Source organism: Erpetoichthys calabaricus, chromosome 1, assembly GCF_900747795.2.
Source record: "Erpetoichthys calabaricus chromosome 1, fErpCal1.3, whole genome shotgun sequence".
Lineage (NCBI taxonomy): Eukaryota > Metazoa > Chordata > Cladistia > Polypteriformes > Polypteridae > Erpetoichthys > Erpetoichthys calabaricus.
In genome coordinates, this window is record NC_041394.2 from 315,672,177 (window position 1) to 315,691,107 (window position 18,931).

The following is an 18,931-nucleotide window of genomic DNA, read 5'->3' on the forward strand; positions in this document are numbered from 1 at the left end:
TCAGCTCTATTTCAATGTTAAAAGTGGAACTTCATCAGAGCTTTCTCAGCTCACAACCTGCATTAGTGAAATTAAAACCTGGATGGAGCAGAACTCTTTAAAATTAAATTGCAATAAAACTGAACTCCTGCAAATTGGGACTAAAATTCAACTTAATAAAATGAGCTCCTTCCCAGTCCATCTTGGCGGTGATCTCATCAGACCTGCCTCTACTGTAAAAAATCTTGGTGTCATTTTTGATTCCTCCCTCTCTTATTCCGCCCACATAAATCACATTAAGAAACTTTCTTACTTTCACCTCCGTAACATATCCCGTGTTCACTCCTTCCTCTCCTTCTCTAATGCTGAGAAACTTGTCCATGCTTTTATCACATCCCGCATCGATTATTGTAATTTCCTACTGGCAGGTGACCCTTCTAATCTTATATCACAGCTCCAGCTTATTCAAAACTCAGCTGCAAGAGTCCTTACTCGAACCAGCAGCAGCGAGCACATCACACCCATCCTGCTCCGTCTTCATTGGCTCCCTGTGTCTTACAGAATTGAATATAAATCCTACTAATAACTTACAAAGCCTTAAATAACCTTGCGCCAAACTACATCAGTGACCTCCTCCATCACTATGTGCCTGCCCGCCCACTAAGGTCCTCTGATTCTGGCAATCTTGTTGTGCCCCTCACTAATCTACACTCCATGGGTGACAGGGCCTTCAGCTGTATAGCGCCCAGACTCTGGAATGACCGCCCGAAATTAATCAGGTCAGCTGACTCCATGAATTCTTTTAAAAAACAACTCAAAACTCATCTGTTCAGGAAGGCTTTTAGCTCTATTTGACTTTATTACCCTTCTCTCAGTTTACTTCTCTGTCAAGATGCCAATGTAACCTGTGTGTGTGTGTGCTAGACCATCAATTATGTTGTCTGTTTCTTTTTTTTTCAGAATTCACTGTCTTAATCTTCTTTATTTATTTATCTGGTTTGTACAATGCTACAGTATATACTGTATATGCTGCCATTCTTTATTATATTCTGTAAGTGCCTTGAGCATGGGAAAGGCGCTATATAAATAAAATGTATTATTATTATTATTATTATTTACCTTTAATATGCTTGTCTATAATTTTCTTTCTGATCACCTCAGGCAACTGTCTGCTTTGCTTTCTCTAGTTCCATGTTTAGTGTGGGACACACGATGATACCAAACAGCAGAGTGGTGACTTTTCTCCATTTAAATTGACTGATTGCATGATTGGAGATGTGTGATACTAGTGAAAGAAAACAGCTAGTTTGAAAATCATTCAAATCCAGCTATTTATGATCTTTTCTAGGGTTACCAACAAATCTGTCTAGGCAGTTCTAGAATATCTTCGTAGTGTAAGCAGTACTTTATCTCTTTTCACACTTGCTTTGCTTTAATCGATGACATATCAAAGGCATGCAGGTATACAGGGAGCAACTGCTTTTCATTTAATCACTTTTCAAGGGGCATTCGGCACTTTTACAATGAGATGTAAGGGTACCAACAAATTTGTCCATGTCTGTATATGTGTTGTGTTGTATTTTTTATGTTGTATTGTATTTTTTTTCTTCTAATCTGTTCTCTTCAGTAGATTATTTATTGCATTATCAAAATATCACATAATATATCTCATTTGTGAATAAATCTTGATCAAGAACTTGACTTTATTTAATCTCAAATGAGAGACTGAGTTAGCTGCTGATGAAGATGGGATTGCCTCTGGGTTCTATAACTCTGAAATGGATAAGTAGGCACAGAAATAATAATAATAATTTTACAACTTTTTGAAAATTTCAAATATAACTTAAGCTGGCATTTAGCAACATAAAATATTACGTTATTCATAAACATAAATATAAAAATAACTTACCTAGCCCAAAGTTTTTCAAAGTCATTGCTTGTGATGGGCAAATTAAATCGAAACAGGACGTCTCTGAGATCTTTTTTTCGAATGATACCTTTACCAGTTTGATCAAATTCTCGAAATGCCTGAAGTGTAAAAATAAATTCTTTTTTTTAATATGCACTGTTAAAATAGAAATTCACAAAAACATGAGGCAATTATCTCATTATATATCTTTCATTATCTTCAGTGCTGAAATGCTTGGCCAATTTAGTTGTTCTTTATATAGTTTAAATGTGACAAAAGAAGTAAATTCAAAGCTACCAAAAATATCCTAAGAATTTAAATTTGTGAAAGGGTCGAGGAAATGAAACCTCTGTGCAGACAACAGTTTAACTAATCCGCACACATATTAATACACAGCAGAGTGCCAATCTGCATTACACTGACTGCATGTCTATTTACTTTTCTGGTATGAAAATGCAGTCCTGTTGGATGCCTTTGCCCTGTTCTACTGTATTTATATCAAACTTAACACTGTAACTCTTTCCATAAATATTTGCAGCACCTTTATCAATTTACAGTATCTGAGCATTACACTTTTATAGCATAATCAGACAGAGACCTGGACAAAGTGTTAAAAACATGGCCGGCAATGGATCTACTATATCTTATAAACTTTGCTGCAGCTGGCAAAGGTGTCATGAGTATAGAGGCCAGATGGAAAAACATAAAAAGATGACTATTTGATCAAAGATTAAGAGATGAAGAAACCTTTAGGGGGCCTGAGGGTCTGAGGCCAGTCAGAAGAACAAACTCATCAACCACACCACAAGCCTGCTTAGGAATTTTAGGGCCAGGCTTATTTTATGTTTCTAGGCCTTAGTACAATAGTAACACCATGTTTTTGCTGTTGAAGTCTCTTCAGAGTTTCGTGAGGCCTGCTGTCATAACATGCCATCCACATATTGGATCGAGGATGCTTCTCTCTACTTCGGTCTCTGCCATTTACCTTCTAGAGACTGTGGTAGACAGAACATGCTATCAAGAAGACTTTTCTTCCTGGACATTTGCTTTGCAGTCTGAACTATAATTTTATCTTCATATTCTGGTTTAAATGCTAGACTTAGCTAAAAGGAGCTGCCAGGAAATGCACCATTAGGTTATTTGCTTTGTTACTTTGACTTTGACTCATTTATTCATTTTAGCTGATTTCTTGACTTCCAAATTTTAAACCCCTGTCTTCAGACTAGTTTTGTCTTTCCTCTTTAATCCCTTTTATATTCCATTTCTTGGTCATATTTTTTCATTGCTCCAATGTATCTACTGCCCAGTCACAACAGTTTCTCAGTAAATGAATTCCTTGAATGAAGTTCTTTATGAGACATTACTGTCAACAGATGTTCAATGATAATTGTTAGGGGTTGTTCCTCCTGTAGTTAGAAGCCTTCAGGGGTTGATATGCTTGCCAGCTGTTCAATAAGCAAACTGAATTTTAGTTAGAAGCCTGTCTGTCAGAAAAACAGCCATACTGAGATTGGGTGGGTCGCAGGAGGACAATCACACATTCAGAATTACAGTAGTTTATTGAGTGAGCTCAACGCCATAGGCAGCAGATAAAAACATGGTGTGAACCTTATCTGATCCAGCTAGACACTGAATCTTTGGAACCCTTAAGAAACATCTGTTTTCACCAGTTTCAACTATTGATCCACCTCTCCCAGTGCCTTCAATGAGCTTATTACTTGTTGATCTGTATAAACATTTTAAGAGAAGCTTGAAAAATGACCTGGCAACAATGATGTAGCTGAAAGAAAAGAACTTCAGATATGAAAAATAAATTTCCCAGCACTGTGGCTGAAAGTAATTGTAATATATTGCTGAAATAAATGGACCACGTAATCTTGTCAGTTCTTCCTTCACTTTATTAACTCCTCTCCTTTCTTTCTATTTGTCCTCCCCCCACAACTTTCCTTACAGCAGCCTCTACCTCCTGACTGATTACATCAATATCCCACAGTAACACATCAAGGTCACAAGTGCCATGGAGGATGGATGGGCATCTTGCGTAGCTGTGAGGCCATAATGGAAGGCTTGCAGAAGTGAGGACACAGCCCAGCTAGAACCTTGTAATCTTCATCCCAGCTGGGATTGAGGAACAATGGATGGGCTGGGTGAAGGAGGACACCGAGAGCAGTTCATCCTCTCCACACAGAAGGTGACACTGTTTCTCTAGGCTGATCACAATTAGGACAGCTGCAGGGTTGCATGGGAATTAAAGTGTGGAAGTGCAGCCCTGTCAGGGTCCTTGGGTGCCGCCAAACGGTGCTGCTGGGGGAGGACAGCGCTTGTTTCCACATGACGCCAATCATGCTCCCAACATGCAGTGTAGTGACATTGGAAGCATTCACATGTCTGACTTGAAAAGGAGCCTGTACATCATAGTTACTCAAGAATTATTTCTTTATCAATAATTATGTATTGCCCACTAACAAATCTTGCAAGTACAACCGCTATTGTTATTTGTGATCACGCCTCTCTGATATTGGAGCTTGAATCACTATGCCCTACACATTCATTTCATAGCTGGCATCTTAATCCCCTGTCATTAGCTGATGATAACAGTACAGAATTCATCTCCAAGAAAATTGATTATTTTTTAGAGACAAATGCATCCTCAGAGGTCTATGCAGAAATTCTCTAGGAAACTCTGAAGGCGTTTTTAAGAGGACAGATTTCATATTTTTCCCATAAAAATAAATTGGAGACCAAGAAGGCCTCAGAGTTAATCAGCAAAATTACCAGAATAGATTAAGAGTATGCCAGGTCTCCAAATGAGACCATTTATAGAAAAAGACAGGTTTTGCAATCAGAATTTAACTTCTTGACAACAAAAGAAACAGAACAGCTAATCTTTAAATCGCAACATCATTACTATGAACACGGAGAGAAGGCTAATAAGATCTTAGCTCAACAAATCTACAAGCAGGAAGTTCGCAACACAATAACAGAAATTACCAATGCAGACAGAGACAAAATCATTGACCATAAAATTATAACGCACACACGTAGGGAATACTGTAAGTCCTTATAGTCTCCTCGGTGTAAAGAAGATAAGACATAATCTAAGGAGGTTTTTTTTTTGATACAACCTCTAGATATTCATAGTGCAGATGAAATGGACCACTGACACTCTCAGATCTACTGGATTCTATAAGCTCACTCCAAAGTGAGAATGCAGTGAGCCCTGATGGCTACCCAGTGGAATTTTATATAAAAAATTAAACTAAGTTATCTCTACTATTATTAAAAACTATTATTAGCAACAAAAAAAGAAAAGAAGCCTGGCACCTTACATCAGGGAGTCAGAGTTGGGAGGCAGTGGGCGAAATGTGGAAGCAGATGAAGACATGTATTTAGTTATACTGCAGTACTCGTTTTTGTGGTTTGTGCACTGCAGAAGAGGTCAGTGAAAATAAAAATCTATTATTTTAAACCCAGGATTGAGTTAGGTAACACTGTGTCTGAGGTTTGGGGCTCAGTGGTGCCCCTTGTGGTTTGAGAATGTTAGGTGAATTATGGAAATTGGTGAACTGTACTGGTCTGAGTGGTGTATTCTTGTCAAAATGTATTACTATGTTTTTTCTTTAGATAATACTATTTCATTTTTTGTACTTTTACCAGTTTCTTTATAAACTCTATGGAAATAAGAATAACTTTCAAAGTGCATGTTTTGGTAAAAATGTTACTTTGCAACTTAATCTGCTGCAACATATGTGTACAACATAACTATATTCTCCAGGTGTAAACATTCTAACCTAGAAATGTTGACCTTTATTGTGTGCAGTAGAACATGAACATTCAGTGAAGGATTATAAAGTTATAGCTAGTTAAATCAAAGTAGCAGAAAATGGACAAAAATGAGGTGGAGTTTAAAGGGTTAATCCAAAGTCAAACTATAATCATCTCCCACCTGGACTTGCATTAAAAGTTCACAAATATCAACCTCTGTTGTTCACTATCATCTGTGACTTGGTTTATGGCGCTCTTCATGTTTTGTGTCCGGCTTGCTGATGCATTCTCATATAGTGAGCTTACTATTTGAAAAACCCTCTGACATCATGCATTGAACAGTGGTGGTGATATTGCATTCTGTGCATGCATTGATGTGGATACAGTACACAGGAATCATGGATCCATTTTTAAAGATGATTATTATGTATGACTTAGAAGATACACTTTATAAAGAATTAAAATGACAGGGAGATGCAAGTTGTCCTGACAGCAAACTGGCAGGAAAAACTTCTAAACAAAACTGCATAAAGACAGCAAAAAACAATCCAAGCCAGGACATCAGATATAGCAACCAAAACCAAAACCAAAACATGAAACAAAAATTCATAGTCCAAAGGTATAAACAAAGAGATGAAAACCGAAACGATACTCGCAAGAAGAATTTTAGCAAAAGTCTTTGAAAGTTTTTTGGTATCCACAGATCAGATAAGAATCCCCAGCTGACCTTTCATCTTGTCACACAGGTTACCTATGAGGCCACGCCCCTAGACACGTGAGGTATGAACCTTGTGATAGGTACCTAAAATGGCGGCAATTGTGGTACCTAAAATGGCATCCAAGACATTACAAAAAAGTACACAACTACTAAATCATTAGGAAAATTGAACAAATAATGACAAGAGAGGAATCCTTACCCTCAAAAACCCTGAGTTCCAAGTACAAAATAATACCACTTTACTATGAAAATGAGCAAAAGAAGAACAGCTGCAAAACTAAATCATGACACACATGGTCAGAACAAGCTAAGGTCAAAATGGAAAGTCAAACCGATATGTTGTCAAAAATAAAAGCATTCAACTAGAACTCAAAGACTACAATGCCAAAGCTAGAATTTCTTAAACCAGGAACATATTTACATTTTGCCTGAAGAAGGGGCCTGAGTTGCTTCGAAAGCTTTCCTATTGTAATCTTTTTAGTTGGCCAATAAAAGGTGTCATTTTGCTTGACTTCTCACTACTTAAACCAGGAAGTAAATTACAAAAAAGGTTTTTTAATTCAAACAGGTGTAATCTGGCCGTATCAACCATTATACACTCACTCTGATGACAAAACATGTGTTGTGAATTCTGGGAACTACCGGGTAGACTGCAATGGAAACAGCCAACGCATGGGCCCCAAAAATGGCAGCATCCATATAAAAAAGGATGGCATGTTACATATATACAGAATCCTTGGGTCCCTGGACCCCTGAATAGATGCTTGATTTGAAAACATTTTCACTCAAGAAAACTGCTGACCCTAACAATTATGATTATTTCAAACTTTAGTCAGCTTACATTAGGGACCAATATTTAATTCACATGTGTATAGTTTCTTAGGCTACTTCAGACACATTATGAAATCACTGTCACCATCATAGCAGGCTACCAGTTAGGTGGACAAGTCCAGTAAAGATCCACCTTTATAAGAAGCCTGTAGCAAGGCATCAACACTGTCACATCATGGGCTTTTTTAATTAATTGTAATAGTGCAACTTTTCTAGAGCATCCCTCTGGGATTGGGGGATCATTGCTTCCCAGCTCTAGAATTGTGAGAACAATTAAAAGATGACCATAACTCCATGTAAATTGTTATCCTACCTTTGCTAAGTCATGCCATCTGGTTTGTGCTTTGGTGATCAGGTAGTGATGTACCTGTTCGCAGACTAGATTGATACCAGTTTCTGGCACATTTTTCGGCCTATAAATAAAAGGAAAACACATAAATTGAAATAAATAGTTGCTTAGATACATAAATGCAATAAAAATACAAGAAAACAAATCAGAATAACACTAATCAAAACACAAGGAGGAGAGGGTAACAGGGAAAGCACAAACTTACAAAAGAGACAAAACTGCAAAGCCTTCTGCCTCAATGGCTCCCATGACTTACTACAGGCCCTTGCACTGAATGTCTGCGGGTGTAGCTTCCTCCCAAGTACCACAAATTGTTCTTCTTTTCTGATCTGCTATGTCTCGCAACCCTAGCTTTGTTCTATTGATGAACCTAATTCTAATTGTAGGTAACCAATGCCTGGCGGTATGTTTTAAACCACCTGCAGCTAAAGCATCAAAATAGTACAGCACCTTCTAGTGGACCCAGTACCTTCACCCCTCTGCTCAGTATGAAGCTTTTATACCTAGCTTTTAGGCAACCCACCTCCCTTATCAGCACCAGTTAGTGGCCTGAAGGAGCCATGCCAGTGTAAGTGTATGCAGGAACTTGCTTGTTAACTGGTGTCATTGTGGAACCTAATGTATTTGAAGCATTTATTGTCCTCTTGTAGTCACTACTTTCACTAGTCTACTGAGATATGTCCTCTTGTAGTCACTACTTTCACTAGTCTACTGAGATACACTCTGTGGGTTTCTCTGTGGGTCTTGAGGGGCTGTTCCCCTATTATGCTATCCTGGTACCATTTCCACTTCTGGCCATATCTTGGCTATTGTGCAATCCTAGATACAACAGATGCACATATAGCACATTTTAGAATTTGGATATTATGTTATTTATGGACTATGTTAAATTATGTCTGCAGCGTAATAATTTAGGAGGTGCAGTGGTTAGTGCTAGGTTCAGATCAGAGTTAATCTACTGATTAGGTGGCCTAGATGGCCACTTAGAATGCTGTCATATGAGGGACGCCATTTATGAAAGTTGAGGGACGTGTGCTTCAGACACCGAAAGGGAACCCCTGTCCCAATACTCCCTCCATTTGTTGACACTACGATGACATTGTGTAGGCCCTGTTTATGAAAGTAAAATTGCACACGCTCTGTACAATAAGGGTATCATCCACTGTATATACACAAAGGGGTGCCTTTTGTACTATTGAAGGGGTACGTGCTCCAGACACCAAGGGGGACCTCCCCCAGGACATCAAAGTCTAATAATACCAACTACCCACTATGGATGGACAATGAGGGGTGATGTCCATCCACCCTGTCTAGGGCTCCAAATGGGCTTTGACTGGCACTAGTTCAGATCCTAAAATGGGGAATTTGCAACAACTATTTCCTAAACCAACATAATTTAAATCAATGTGGTGGAATGTCAGATATTTAAGAATTCATATCCAGTTACCATTGGTGTAATAATATATTTCACCAGGCTCTCGAAGGCAGCCACTGTGAGTCCTACCTTTCACAAGAATATCCTGTTAATGATAACAAGCTTATGAACTATGGTGTACCTGAGAAGTTGGAGGCTGGCTACTCTTTTGGCATTGGAACCTTGCAGGTTTATTTTCTCCAATATCCAACTGGAAATATTATATTCCTGTCCTTACTGATCACCTGACCACAATTTGTAATTAAGCAGGAAATTATGATTCTGTACTGTTATAACTGTTCTTTAGTTTAACTTGCACTTGTGACTCTGTTTAACAATTATTATGTGAAGCACTTTGAATTGCGTTCATGTATGAAAATATGCTATTTAAATAACTTGTTGTTGTTCTCATGAACTCTCCATAGAGAACATAGATGAGATTTACTGCAGTCCATAGCAAATGGTTTCTGCTGCAGCAGGATGTGGCATCATTTGACCTACTTCCAACAGACTTAAACTTTACTGCCCTCTAAAATCAATGTCTACATCAAAGTGTTACTGCCAGGTGCAAAATACTTGAAGCAGCTGGGCTGAACTGCAGCACAGATGCTCTCTACCTGCTTTTCAATTTCCAGGTACAATCGTCCAATAGCCTACTGACAAAATAAGAGTGAGCAACTTCTAAATGTTATTAGCAACAAACCAGGGACCTCATGTATAACACTGCGCATAGAACTTGCACTATAACATGGCGTAAGCACAAAAGCGGGAATGTGCGTACGCACAGAAAAATCCAGATGCAGGAATCTGTACGTACGCAAACTTTCACGTTCTTCCGCTACATAAATCCCGATCAGCGTGAAAAGTAACACACGTGCACGCGTCTTCTGTCCCGCCCCAACTCCTCCCAGAATTACACCTCTTTGAATATGCAAATCAATATAAATAACCCTTAACCCTTCTGTGAAAAGACAATGGGAAAAGCACGGGGGAAAATATAAGAATTTCAACGAATACCAAGTGGAGGCAAAGGAAAAATGTACTATTTGTTGGTTTAAACAGTTATATAAGCAACAAAAGGAAGTTGATCAAGTGACAGAGTGTCGGAGAAATTTGAAAGCTCAAGTTCACAAAGTCGCACAGTGCCCGAAATAAAAAAAAAAGTCACATATCAAAGTCGCCGTGAAAAGGCGAGTCGTAGCCCACCGTCTGAGTGTCATATGAAAGCTTATTAGGTACAGACAAAATAAAATAGGCACACAGTGTGAAAAAATGCACGAAATGTCAACTTTAATCTCAAAATTTCCACTTTAATCACGTAGTTTATTTTGGCATTAAAGTAGAACATTGTAAAGTTCATCTTAAAATCGTTTCATTTACTAGTTTCTCAAATCCCATCGTAACTAAAGTAACACGTTAAATGCGTTGTTCTGTATTTGATCTTCTTTGTGCTCTGTGTGTGAATCACTACCTGCTTCTTAAACGGGCTTTCTCTTACTCCAACAGGACACATAATCCATTGCATTCATGATATTACAGCTCTCTGAATAATTAAAATACTGAGATGTATACGTGATATCTTGTTCATGATGATTGGAATGAAAGCATGTTATTAAACATGGGAACACGGTGGTGCAGTGCTTGTTCATGTCTCACAAAAGAGGCTTGCTGCGCCATGCGCGACCTTCGATGAAATAATTTATTACAGAAGTACTGTCTCTTTCAAACGTACTAACCTCCAATTCATGTCCTTACTTTTCTTTCTCCAAATACCCAATCGCCACACAATCAGCTCTGTAATAGACGTTAAGCCATCTGTAAGCTTAGAACGACGATTCTTCAAAACTTTTAAGGAACATTGAAATATCTTTGTAGTACATGTTTAATTATTCTATCCGTCTATCCTTCCAGTGTCGCGTCAGCACCAGCAAGAATACAAGGCAAAGCAGGAACAATCCCTGAACTAGCTAGCGCTGTGGCTCCGTGTCCTCACATGTTTAATTATTAACAATGCAGATTATTTAAATGAAGTTAAAGTTTTATCTGTATAATATAATCAACATATTTTGCTGCATTTCATCTTAAAAATGATATCGTCATCATATGTAAATACGTGCTTTATAAAGTGGCGCAGGTTGTGCAATATTATAACTGTAGTGCAAGTTTACAGTGGGGTAATTGTACTTATAAGTACAAACAGTTCTACAAGGAGCACTTGATGGACTGATTGAGTGAGCTTATAGTTCTTGGGATGAAACTTTTTCTGAACCGCGAGGTCCATACAGCAGGAAAAGGCTTTGAAGCATTTTGCCATGGCTCAGGCAGCGTCTGCTTCATGCTGTATACCAATAATGCTCTTTCCAATCAGCTGCTGCTGTGATTCCCCACTCAGATACAGTGATTTAAATACCCCGAGTGGTGCAGGGAGAGTAATATGGAAAAAGATGATCTGCTGTGGCAACCCTTAATGGGAGCAGCTGAAAGAAGAAGAAGATGCAGTGAGAGTAACAATGCTAAAGCAGTTATGGTATTTGGAATACTACGGCTATTCCCTGGACCATTATATTGCTGCAGGTTAATTACAATCAGATGCATTACACTAATAAACAATATGCTGTTAGTTTCAGTGTATTTATAAAGCCGCGTCAGGAATGTGGATTTAAGAAAGAAAGTGTAACCACACAGGAACAGTAGCACTACTTTGATGCTGGGTGCCGCCAGTCTGCAAAACCGAGCGGAGAAATTGCATACACCAGGGTATGAGGTACCGTGGAAATGTGCTTGGCTTTACGCCAAGTTTAGGTTTTATACATCACGATCTAAGCGTGGAAACGTTCGTACGCAACATTTCTGTGCATACGCACTGTTTATACATGAGGCCCCAGGAGATGTGCATGGTTTTCAAGATGGAAACTGAAAGAAACAGATTTATAAGCATACTGTGGATTGCTAGTGAAACTCAGAGTGCTTAACCACTATCCTAGACAAAAAAGAATTAAGAAAGTCATTGACAAGAGAACTACAGTATAATTCAGCTGGAGCCAAAATGCTAATACTGAGAGCTGAATTGAGAAATGGAAAGCTTTGAGTTGTTACCAGAAAAATTAGAACCTAAAACACTAAACAAACACTTATTCACAGATCACATCCTTAATCTCAAACAACCTACTAATGCGGTTGAGCTGAAATTTATAGGGAAGTGTTTATGATACAAATCATGGTGCCTTCTGGGAGGTGATCTCAAAAAATTATGCAACACTTTTCTAGTGACCCATTACCTACCCAGTGAAATTTTAAAATGGTTGTGTAATCTATTTAAGACTAAATGTAAAAGTTTTCTCAAACAAAGATATTCAATAAAAACACAAACATGAAAATGAAGTTTTTGTTTTTTTAAATATTAAAGTCCCACAAACAGAAAAAAAATATTTAGGCAAAACAAAATTACTAATGAGATCACATGCGTTTTCCATTTCTTAACACTATCCCACTACTACCACCAATAACAGGTTTATGTTGGTATCCAGTATGAAGCAACCATCCTCTGGGAAGTGGCACTGTGGCTTTGTACTCTCTGCCTGTCTTGAACAAGTGAGCAATCAGCCTCATGATATAAACAAAGTTTTACAGCATCTGTTATAAGCTCACACTTTCCATTTTTGCTCTAGTAAGAAATCAATTAGTTGATAAATAATTTTATAGATTGTTACCTTACACTTCAGTCTGCACTCTAGAAGGGTCAAGACACTAGAGTATCTCTCTATTATATAAAAAAAACGCGATGAGACTTTTTAGGAATCGAGATGTGACTTTTTGGAAAAGATTTTTTCAAGTCACGTGAGACGATAATATTGCCATGATATTTTTAAATGTCACGCCCTCCTAGCAATCATTTTCAAACAAGACCACGGTACTCTCACATCTTAGTCTTGTGAATGCTCTTGTCAGACACACTTTTTGCACTCTCAGCTCTTATACATTTTAACATTTTCCTCACTTTAAGTTCCCAATTAAAGAAGACATATTATGTCTTATCGGAGAATTTCATCATGAAGGGTTATCAACAGAAAAAATGAGTACACGGGCAATCCTAGCACCTAGTAACATGGAAGTCAAACGAATTTACAGCAAAAATGTTAATCAGTAACACGGCAAAATGGTTAAATGCGTATCAAAAGACTATGCTGAAACAGTTGGTGGTGATCGTGTGGAAGATGAAAACAACAACTTACAAATCACAAAGAATATCTACAACCCGTAACTCCATCCAGTCTTCCACCGCACGAATTACTGTAGAAAGTAGGATGTATTCAAGAAAGGTAATGTAGTAACATTAGACACCAAAGGAGATCTTGATATGCTTATCATATTAAAACGTTAAGTTTCCCGTTGGAATAGCTTTTGCAAAGACAATTAACAAATCTCAGAGCCAAATATTCAAAAAAGTTGTTTTATTTAATAGAGAGAAAGAAACAAAATGAAATCACGAGCAGTTATACGTCACGTGGATGCAAATATAACACTTCACATGAAAATTAAAATCTGTTTAAATTGTACATCCACATCCCTATACACAAGTGGCAGAACCGCAAAGAGGCTAGCGCGTAGTGCTGGCCAGGGGGTTGGCGAACGAAGCAAGCAGGGGACAAAGCCCCCTAGTACATAATTCTGAATATCCATCAATTTTCTCTACATATCTATGTGAGACAAAGGAACAGTGACTGGAAAGTGTTCCAGCATAATCAGGCACAAGGCAGAAAAGAAGCCTGAAAGGCCACACACCATCATGGTGACAATTTACAGTTACAAATTACCCTAGCCTCCAAATCGTTGGGGTATACAAGAACAGGTCAGTTTACAAAAAGAAAGAAAAACTGGGTGAAGAGTTAGACCTCTGGGGCTATGAGGTACAACTAACTATAGTGCCACCAAGCCACCTCATTTCAATATATGCCTCTGTAGTCATTTCCTATCATATGTATATGACATTTCTTTGCTTCACAGAGTAATTCAAGGCATAGTAAAACATTCTTAATATTTTTGACATACACAGCAATAGTAGAAAGAGAGATAACAATAAACTTGAACAAATGTGAAATTTGAAAAAAAAAAAAACAATCAGCTGTGGGCAGAAATGGTGACACAGTTATTAACTAGGCTGCCTCACAATTCTAGCAGACAGGCCTCAAACGCCAGCCTGATCATCATCTGTTCAGAGTTTGTATATTCTCCCCATGTCTGAATGGCTCTTTGCTGGGTATTCTGATTTTCCTTCTCCCATCGAAAAGACATGCAGGTCTGAGTGACTGGCACCTCTTAGTTGACTTGTCAGTGTGGCTGGTAATGAACTGATAACTCTTTCATGATTGGTTTATGCCTTGGACCTACAGTATACTGCTGAAATTGGCTTTGGCCCCATGAACCCATGATGAATCATGTGGGTTTAGGAAATGGATAGACGCTCATCTGTGAGATTGTCAAGGTCTGTTAGACACAAGCCTGTTGCTTGTGCAGCCTCTCAATGAGGCAACACTGCTTATTACATCATTTGGAATTCAAAAATGAAGGCATCCAATAAGGTTACAAGGAACAAACTGCATATCACATCATTATTCAAATTAGGTTTTACATTTCAGGAGCATTCATATTTTGTGGTTAAATACTGCAAAAAAACTGTAAAGCTTAAGAACAAATAATTGTTCTTAGGTAACTCTTAAACACAGCCCCAGTGAGGAAGTTGTTTTGGTGTCTGCCAAGCAGATGCTTACCAAGTGTACTCCTGGACTAAAGTACATGCTCCGCAGTAGGGTGAGGATAGGGTGAGGAAATGCAGCCTGTTTTGTCTTGAAAAAAGAGGATCCGCATAAAGATCTAACATCGATAAAATTGACCCAGAATTTGATCAATTAACTAGTAAGTCATGCAATTGAAGACACCTAGTATAGACTAAGGGGAACAGTATTTAAAATGTAAACTAGCAAACGTCTCGGGCAATGGAAGAAACAACTACTGATTCATGCAGTTCACAGAAAGTCCTCAATGGTATTTAAAAGCACAGCCTACTGGTGAGCTAACTAAACCCACCTGTGGATTTAAGCCTCTCCACTCATCTATCAGACTTCTTACTGCTGTAGCAATGGAGTCAAACTGCTTTCATAATATGCAGAGCTACTGTGTATAAGTGGCCAAGTAAGCCCTCTGGTATGAGGCAAGTAGGTTAAAGACCACTCTAAAGACCCAGTGTGAAAGACTGTCAAGTTTAAAGTCCAGGAAAACACAGCATGCGCTGTCTTACTTTTAACAGGAGTTTGATACAAACCTGTGAACTGATTTAAGCCAAGGGTGAGCTGCTGATGTTTCCCTGACCTGAAACAGTTTTAGGAACTCAGGGTAGTTGAGGGTAGAATACGGCCCCAGTCCTAGTAACTTCAGTAGGCGCTGGTATTCTTTCTCCTTCATAATAAACATGAAGCTGTCGACAAGGTCCCGGATATCATGCATTGTGAGGATTCCATCACGATTCCTGTCCATCTTATAGAATGCAGAATACAGATCCTGCAAATAAAAGAAATTAGTTTGAAGAATTACTGCCAAATATTTTATTAAATGATTTGTCTATTATGTACCTTTTCCTATAGGAAGTGGTTGTTGATTTTTGTTCAGCATAACACATAGAAGAAAAAATTACTCAAATTTCTTTTGTCACGTACAAATCCCAGTACAGCTGTTTGTATAGTTCTAGAATGGAACACTGGTAGGTTAAGGGTCATACAGAGAGTCAAAGCTTGGCATTTAACTGGCAACTCTGTCCCACAATGTGTCTGGTCATAAAAAATGCAGACACTTGGGATCAAATCGGACACTGAATTTTGCCACTGTACATATTGGAAATACTTTTCTTTCTATTGTAAGCACTTTGAAATACACTTCTATATTAAAACACCCATCCATCCATCCATCCATTTTCCAACCCGCTGAATCCGAACACAGGGTCACGGGGGTCTGCTGGAGCCAATCCCAGCCAACACAGGGCACAAGGCAGGAAACAATCCTGGGCAGGGTGCCAACCCACCGCAGAAAACATGCAATATAAAAATATTTTTTTGTTGCTTAGCAAAAAAAACAGTACAAATATACTTTATCTTGCCTAGATTCAACAAAATAATTTTCTGCACAGTGAATATTGTACTAATCAATTGGTAGTCATACAATATCCATCCATTTTCCAACCCGCTGAATCCAAATACAGGGTCACGGGGGTCTGCTGGAGCCAATCCCAGCCAACACAGGGCACAAGGCAGGGAACCAATCCTGGGCAGGGTGCCAACCCACCACAGAGTCATACAATATCGAAAACAAAATTGAATACTCCAAAACCCCTACCAACCTAATTCCTGTTCCAGTATTTTCCCATTTTATCCAGACTGGATTTTGAACTAAATTTGCACAATTGTGTGATGATCCTGAAAGTTACATGGCTAGGATTCAGAGGTCCCCAGACATTGGGATTAAATATGTGTTCCAATTGTCTCTAATCTAAAGACCCCTTTCAGTATTGGCCTAATAGTACCCAAATTTCAAAACAACTGAAAATAACTTGCACTGAGCGTGGAAAGGTTAGATGTCATATTGCTTCCCTGAAAATTCACACACCTTCTCTCTTTCTGCTGAGACTCCCTAGCTGACCATTAATGTCATTGTACATTACACAATCTCTAAGCTATAAATTTGTTATTGAATATATATTGGGCGCTCAGTTATTCCTTCATTAAGAACATCTTATCATTTACAATATATACAGTAGAAGACACTACATGTTTTGCCATGGTAGGGTCCTAGGGTGACCCTATTTCCCTTTATACTTTTTATTATGTAGACCATAAAGGATGCCCCAAATCCCATACTCTCACTACACTATCAAGATTAACTGCTTTTGTAGTTACAACACTTCCCTCTTTCTTTTACATCTGTAACCTCAGGCAATTTGAGTCCCAGAAAAGGCAGGAGAGAAACTTACACATTTATTCATCATATATTATTGATAGCATGCCCAAAATTCAAGTAGAGTACAAATGTGAGTGTTGGCAAAATAACACAACCTGACAATAGGCAACCAGGTGGCTCTTTGTCTTATTATTGTATTTTGATTGGTCTGGCTTGGTCTTTGCTCCCATATGGCCTTTGAATGGGGTAGAAGATATAAACAGCATGGCCGCCTACAGATAGATGGTCTCCTCAGGATCGAAAAGGGAAGAGGGAGAGCCTGTCTTTGCAGGCCTCCTTTATCCACTTTTAATGGTCCTTAACACATCTCTTGCAGAAGTGGTATTGTGTAGTTCTCAATGACTCAGCCCAAGAAGATTCAGAACTCATTCCAGCCCATGCTTTCCTACTTGAGGGCGGAGGAGAGCCATAAATTCTACCTATCCCCTCTATTACCCACTCTGCCGGCCTACTAATAGCCTTTTATCAGCCCGGCTGTATTCCCCTGGCTAGCTGACTTATCAGTTTCTGAGATTTTATCTATACTGGTTCTGTAGTAAGTGCAACAATTGGTTTCTAAATATTTTAATCACAATATTATTACACAGTCCTCATGACACTATGTTACTGTTTGTCACTGTGACACTCTGAGTGTTTGCACCACTCAATTTCTGTTAAGTGTAAAATGAGTGTCTGTCAGTAGAAAAGTTGTCAAGCAGAAATGACCCTATCTTCACGATCCAGTAGGTGGACCCGGGTTTACTGGAAAAGATTGTGAATACTGAAGTGCAAAATGAATATTTGCGGCAGGGTTCTCTTGTACACTGAGAAATGATTCTATTGACATTTACAGTATATGGCATTATTTCAAGAAACTCTGTGTACAGTTGGTCAGTGTATTATTTCATTTGTATTGTAATTTGGAAGGTTTTGCTGCAGCGCTGGGCTTTGTAAATAGTATAAATTGTGTTTTTTTATTTCTCCAATTTGTAATAATTGTTATTTCTTTCTATTAATTATTCCTCTTTGATGTGTTTTTTGTATTGGTGTATGTGGATAGTAGGGAAGTGTTTCTGGGTCATTTTTAATGCCTTTCTCCAGCCATTCCTACTTTGTTTCTTTCCTGTAGGGAATCTGATGTCTTGTAACATGTCTGACCCAAAGTAATTAAAACTTAGTCTCCTTTTGACAAGATATTAAAGTTATATTTACAACAGCAAGGATTACAATGCCCCATTTCACTTCTAACAATGTCAAAGCCTCGGATTTGGGAAATTTTATTTGGTTTATTACACATTCTTCTTCATTGTATCCAGCAACATATTTGCCTCTTTGAACTGCATTAACAAAGTCTCTTTGGCTCATCAAGACATTGTGTGTAAATATCCAATAATTCAAATTTTAAGAATATTAACCTGTCAATTTCAGTTTTCACTCTTACTCCATTGTAGGCTGTATAGTATAGCAGGGCAAATTAAAAAAAACAAAAAAACAAAAACTGTGCGGGACGGCGTACAGGTAGGGGGCAATGCAGCATGGGGGAGCGACTGTGTCTTGTTAATATTAGTAATAATAATAAATTTTATTTATATAACATCTTTCCCATGCTCAAGGCACTCGATAACGAAGTGGACAGCGGATTGTGCATTCATGTGCAGATGTGCACAGTTTGGCTGATTGCCTTTTTGGCAATTAAGCACACGTGCCCACCAATATTTAAAAGGAGTAGCTGAGATGTAAGGGAGGAGGAAGAGGTTTGAGGATAAGAAGAGAGGGGGCACCAAAGCAAAATCGGTGGTACAAGCAAGCATAGGTGAGAAGAGGAGGCAGGGCCTCTGTGAGAGAATGAGGGTAACAACACTCTAAGACAAGGGTCTCCAACTCTGATCCTGGAGAGCTACTGTGGCTGCAGGTTTTCATTCTAACCCTTTTCTTAATTAGTGACCAGATTCTGCTGCTAATTAACTGTGTGCCTTAATTTTA

The 18,931-nt window shown here is 38.4% G+C and overlaps 1 protein-coding gene across 1 annotated transcript in view; it reads right to left on the reverse strand.

Annotated features, from left to right (window-relative positions):
* Positions 1 to 18,931, reverse strand: part of efcab6 (EF-hand calcium binding domain 6) — a 177,703-nt gene that overhangs the window by 36,851 nt on the left and 121,921 nt on the right. Inside the window, exons 19-21 of the mRNA XM_028817720.2 lie at positions 15,285 to 15,520; positions 7,516 to 7,615; positions 1,889 to 2,007 (exon numbers count right to left, since the gene is read on the reverse strand). Coding sequence (XP_028673553.2) covers positions 1,889 to 2,007; positions 7,516 to 7,615; positions 15,285 to 15,520 — 455 coding nt within the window. The remainder of the gene's footprint in view (positions 1 to 1,888; positions 2,008 to 7,515; positions 7,616 to 15,284; positions 15,521 to 18,931) is intronic.